The sequence below is a fragment of the Diospyros lotus genome, chromosome 10 (assembly GCF_014633365.1).
Source record: "Diospyros lotus cultivar Yz01 chromosome 10, ASM1463336v1, whole genome shotgun sequence".
Lineage (NCBI taxonomy): Eukaryota > Viridiplantae > Streptophyta > Magnoliopsida > Ericales > Ebenaceae > Diospyros > Diospyros lotus.
Genome location: NC_068347.1, coordinates 18,143,905 through 18,150,247, shown reverse-complemented (window position 1 = coordinate 18,150,247; position 6,343 = coordinate 18,143,905). Strand labels below are relative to the sequence as shown.

General features: G+C 39.6%; 1 protein-coding gene across 1 annotated transcript; it reads left to right on the top strand.

The window, feature by feature from the left end:
• The first annotated feature begins 1,288 nt into the window (after positions 1 to 1,288).
• Positions 1,289 to 2,653, top strand: LOC127811157 (uncharacterized). Its single transcript, XM_052350865.1, has 2 exons — positions 1,289 to 1,574; positions 1,686 to 2,653. Exons 1-2 carry the CDS (start codon positions 1,289 to 1,291, stop codon positions 2,651 to 2,653), a joined length of 1,254 nt encoding a protein of 417 aa, XP_052206825.1.
• Positions 2,654 to 6,343: the final 3,690 nt, after the last annotated feature.

Genomic DNA, 6,343 nt, shown 5'->3' with positions numbered 1-6,343 from the left:
AATTCTGGGTGACCCACTGGACTAGCCAATGGGTGGACAATGAACCAAAAATGGTAAACATCTTTGGTCGCCTTGATCTTCTCGAAGGTATACTAAGAGATGTGTCGCCAAGCAGTTTCATACGGCCAACCCTGATGCATGCCCAAGTGGAATTTTTGATAAATCACATGGAAGGGGTTTGGAGAGACTTAGCTGAAGGACTTCACGTTCAAGGCAATTACGCATCCTTATACTTTTATTGCCAACAGTTTCGCGACCACGCCACCAACATGTATGAGGGGATTGAAGTAGAAGGAGACGAAATGTTAGACTCAGATGGAGATTGGGATGACATTGAGGCAGTTTAAGCTAATATGATGGGCGCTGGCTACCTTGACTTGGACGACGAAGAAGAAGAAGCAACTGTGCACGACGACCTTGAGGGACCTGCAGCCGAGTCTGAAGATGACACAGCGAACGACGATGCTTGGGTCTGGAAATCAGCCAGCCCATAGGAAGAATCATGGACAATTTTATTTCGCTTATTAGTGGGTCAGATATGTGATGTGTGCTTTTCTTAAACGATGTTATATCTATCGTGTTTTGAAATGAAATTCCATTTTGAAGAAATTCTCGTGGAATGAGATTTTTTCTTGTCTTTCAGATGGTAACTATAAGACAACAAAGGAACATGACTCTTGTCAACCCCAATCGGGAAATCGAGGATGTAAGAAATAATGGGAATCGCCGCTACAGTCGCGCCGATAGTAGTAGCATCCGGACTGAGGAACAAGAGACAGAATCAACAGTCCCGGAAGGACAATTGGATCGGATTGAGAAGATCATAGAAAATCTCGTAACCCACACAACTAGGGGAGAACCGGTAGGCACACTGATAATGTGCTGGAACAGTACTGGTGACAGCGACCACCAACGTTCAAGGGAAAACCCAATGACGACCCCAGCATGGCTGAATATTGGTTGGAGCAAATAGAGAAGTTGCTTCAACATCTACAGTACAATGATGAGGACAAATTGAATTGTGCCACTTTCATGTTGGAGGAAGAAGTTGGAAGATGGTGGAAGATAGCAGAACGGGCTTTACAATGATCCCACTCGAGGCAAGGATTAGAATCCGATGAGACTCCGGTATCAGTCTGGGAGGCATTTATGAAAGCCTTCAATGATAAGTATTTTCCTCTTAGCTGGAAGCAAGAAAAGAGTTGGGAGTTTACAAACCTAATGCAAACCGGGGAAATGTCGGTGGCTCAATGACACCCAATTCAATCAGCTTATCAAATACGTGCCAATGTATGATGCCGATGAATGGCAAAAGGCACAGAAGTTTATGTCAGGGCTTCGAGTAGAGCTGTTGCAGGCTTTGAGCATTTGGTCGATCGACTCTTATGAAGAAGCCTTGAGTAAAGCTTTGATAATAGAAAGGAATCTTCTTCAAGTGAAGCTCATTAGGTCTGGTGAAACGAAGGGAAACTCGGAACAGAAATTGAGAAATAAAAGCTCCCAAAATAGCAGGCAATGCCCCAAATGCAAGAAGAACCATCTGGGAAAGAAATGCTTAGCAGGGACATCCAACTGTTACTCGTGCGGAGAAAGAGGACACATAAGTAGAGACTGTCGCAAGAGAAAAGAAACACCTCTAGTGAAAGACCTGATGAAGGTGGTGTGCTTCTAGTGCGATCAACTAGGGTACTATTCCAAGAATTACCCAAAGAAGCCAAAACTCGGACAAGCAGGTGGACTAGCTGAAAAAGCAGGGGAGGCTCGCAAGACTAGTCAGGGACGCGTCTACAACCTCACCAAGGAAGATGTGGGGACAGATTTGACAGTCGTACAAGGTACGCTCTTTATATTGGATACCCTTGTACATGCATTGATAGACCTTGGGTCAACGCATTCGTTTATGTCATATGCTTTGGCTAAAAGTTTGGGGGTAGAAACTAAACCTATGGAGTTTTCGATAGTAATTTCAACGCCCATGGGTAAAAGTGCAAGGTCTTCAAAAGTGTTAGAAGGATGTGAAATTAGTTTAAGTGATGCTCAGTTTCAAGTTGATCTAATTTTGCTAGAAGTATATGACTTCAACATAATCTTAAGAATGGACTTCTTGTTTAGATATGATGCCAGCATAGATTGTCGAAGAAAAATAATGACCTTAAAGAAAACCGAAGGTGAATGGGTCAAATTTCGAGGTCAGGGTGACCCTAAGAATGGGAAAATGATTTCGACCGAGAAGGTAGAAAAGTTAATAACCCAAGGAGTCCATGGATGTATAGGTTATGCTCGTTTAGAAGAGAAAGTAGTACCAAAACTCAAGGAGGTATGGATAGTACGAGAGTATGAGGATGTGTTTCCGGAAAGACTACCGCCACCTCGAGAGATCGAAGTCTCAGTTGAGCTAATGCTAGGAACCAAATCGATATCAATTCCTCCATATCAAATGGCTCTGGCAGAAATGAAGGAATTAAGGAGTCAGCTTCAGGAACTGATAGATAAGAGATTCATTAGGCCGAGCACATCGCCATGGGACGTGATGGTGCTATTTGTAAAAAAGAAGGACGGAAGTTTGAGAATGTGCATTTACTATCGTCAGTTGAATAAGGCCACAGTAAAGAATAAGTATCCACTTCTAAGGATCAATGATCTGTTCGATTAGCTGCAAGGAGCAAAGATATTTTCAAAAATTGATTTAAGGTCTGGATATTACCAATTGAGGATTAAGCCTGATGATATTCCAAAAATGGCTTTTCGGTCAAGGTATGGCCATTTTGAGTATTTCGTGATGCCATTCGGGTTAACAAATGCTCTAGCAGCATTTATGGATCTCATGAACAGGGTGTTCAAACCCTATTTGGATCAGTTCGTGATTGTATTTATAAATGATATATTGATCTATTCCTTGAATGAGAGCGATCATGAGGAGCACTTAAGGACGGTGCTAGGAACTCTCTAGAAGCATCAGTTGTATGCCAAGTTCTCAAAGTGAGAGTTCTGGCTACCCCATGTCGCGTTTCTTGGACACGTGATCTCTGCCGAAGGAATCTCGGTAGATCCAACAAAAGTTGAGGCTGTTTAGGGATGGAAGCAGCTAACGAGCGTGACGGAGGTACGAAGTTTTTTGGGATTGGCAGGCTACTATCGAAGATTCGTGGAGGGATTTTCGAATTTAGCCGCACCTATAATGAAGCTTATTCGGAAGGATGTCAAGTTTGAATGGATTGCCAAGTGCGAGGAAAGTTTTCAAGAGCTCAAAGATTGTCTAACCACAGCACCTGTTTTAGCACTGCTAGGTGGGCCAAGAGGATTCGTTATGTATACGGATGCCTCTAAGATAGGTCTAGGTTGTGTGTTAATGCAACACGGACAAGTGATCGTGTATGGATTGCGACAGTTAAAGAGGCACGAAGTAAACTACCCGATGCATGATATGGAATTGGTAGCCATAATATATGCTCTGAAACTATGGAGACATTACCTGTATGGTGAAAACTTTGAGGTGTTCATGGACCACAAGAGCCTGAAGTATGTGTTCTCACAAAAGGATTTGAATCTTTGACAGCGACGGTGGATGGAGTTTCTTAAGGACTATGACTGCACCATATAGTATCACCCGGGGCTTGCCAATGTGGTGGCTGACGCATTGAGTAGGAATGTGCCTATTTCAATTGCCGGGATGATGGCCCGTGAGTGGCAGATGTTAGAGGCTTTTAGCCATCTAACGGTGAGTGTAGTGTAGAAGGAATCGTCTGTCCTTATCACTAGCGTGGTAGTTCAGCTGGATTTGGTGAATGAAATACGGGAGGCATATGTGGATGATAAGAAAATACATCTATGGGTGGATGAGCTTGGCCAGCCTAACAGATCTGAATTTGAAATGCATGATGGCATTGAGATTTCGGGGAAGGATTTATGTGCCAAACTTGAAAGCCTTGAGGCAAAGATTTTAAATGAAGCCCACAGAACTCGTTATACAGTACACCCCAGAGCCACGAAGATGTATAGAGATCTCTGCGAAGTCTATTGGTGGCTGGGAATGAAAACAAGTGTGGCAAGGAAAGTAGCTCAATGTGATACATGCCAGAGGGTAAAGATCGAGCACCAGAGACCGGCTGGGCTCATGAGACCATTAGATATCCCAAAATGGAAATGGGAGCATGTCACGATGGATTTTGTGACAGGGTTTCCTAGAGGTTAGAAAGGTAATGATGCAATTTGGGTCATGATTAGTGATCAATTTTGTAAAAATTTTATTATAATTTCACCCTTATTTTGATCTTAAAATGGTTTAAATTGAATATTATTATGCATTTTGTAATTTTGTGCATGTTTAAAAATATTAATATAAAAATATATAAAATATAAAAAAATTAAATATAATATATATAATAATATAATATATATATATATAATAATATAAATATGGAAAGCCCAGGCCCAAGCCCAAGCCCAACACAAGGAAGGCCCAAGCCCAAGCCCAAAACAAGGAAGGCCCAAGCCCAACACAAGGAAGGCCCAAACTCAAAAATATGAAAAGCCCAAGTCCCACAAATTGATGACATCATCGCTTATATCATGGGTTGGAGTGACATCATTGCTTACATCATGAGTTGGAATGACATCATCGCTTACATCATGTGTTAGATATTTTATTTATCTTTGTATTTTTAAATTAGTTATTTTATTTTTCTTTAGATATTTTGTATTATTAAATTATATAATTGAGTGGTCTCTATTGCATCTTTTACCCTATAAATAGAGCACTTAGGGTGCATTTGTAACCATTCAATTTTCCTATAATGAAAGTATAGTTATGTTCTTGAGATTTCTCTCTCAAAATTTTCACTTTAGTTTCAATATGATTTCGTTCTTAGAATTTCTCTCTTAAATCTTCAACCTTTGTTTCCATATAGTTGTATTATGTTATTCATATTATCTTTTTATTATATACGGCCTATATGATCGGTTGAATATTGTCTTTAAATATTGTCTTTTCATTATAAACCGCCTATATGGTCGGTTAAAAAAATAGTCTTTCAATTCTTGTCTTTTCATTATATACCGCCTATATGGTCGGTTAAAAAAATAGTCTTTCAATTCTTGTCTTTTCATTATAAACCGCCTATATGGTCGATTAAAAAATAGTCTTTCAATTCTTGTCTTTTCATTATAAACCGCCTATATGGTCGGTTAAAAAATAGTCTTTCAATTCTTGTCTTTTCATTATATACCGCCTATATGGTCGGTTAAAAAATAGTCTTTTAAATACTGTCTTTTAATTCCCGTCATTTAAATTCCTGCCAATTTATTTTAAAAATGAAGATGAGTAGCTAAATCCGATCTTGGGTTAAGGCAAGGACAGTATCCAACGCCAATGATTCCCAAAGAAAGCTGCGCTTCAATTGTGTAATATTAATTTGATTTAATTTGAGCAGTGTGCGTATAGTGTATCTTTGAGTTTGGATTGGAGCATAAGCCTAACTTAGAGTTTCCATGCCACGTATGGAGATTGCTAGACCTGGAAATGTTTTCATACCCAAGCCCAAATGATTAATCTGTACCTATAAATTCTATCTGTGGGATATAATTCAATTTATGATAATTGCTTGACTTAGAATTTCCATGCCATGTATGGAGATTGCTTAAACAAGAATTATCATTATCTTGAACTAAAATTACTCATAGATCTGCAAAACTTAATTCAGATGAATATTATTGATCTTTTCTATTAAGTTGGGAATTAATTGGTTTTGACACTGAAATTGTCTTGACCCAAGCTACTTAAACTCGTTGTTAATTTAGTTTTAATCATTTCCTTTAGATTATCTTAATCACCTCTTAAAATCAAATATTCAGTGATTTCTGTTTTCATCCAAAATAATCTCCCTGTGAACCGACTCGGACTCACCGAATTATAAATTTAAAATTGTACTACACGCACACTCGCACACTGGCGAGTATAATCGCCCTATACCTGCTTTAACAAAAGGATTAATGTTTGATAAATTTGGTTGTTGTTTTGATAAATAAATGTGCAGGGTAGCGTAGCAGTCAGGTCATCGTAGATAGGCTAACGAAGTCGGCACACTTCTTGCCTACGTGAATGGATAGGCGAGTATGAAAGTTTGTGAAGCAGTATATTGGAGAGATAATCAGACTTTATGGCACGCTGGTAAGCATAGTCTCCGATCGAGATCCGACGTTTACCTCAAGATTTTGGGGAAGCCTACAGGAGTGCATGGGGACCAAACTAAATCTTAGTACGGCTTATCATCCACAGACGGATGGACAGTCTAAAAGGACCATTCAAAAACTAGAAGACATGTTAAGGTCATGTGCCTTGGATTTT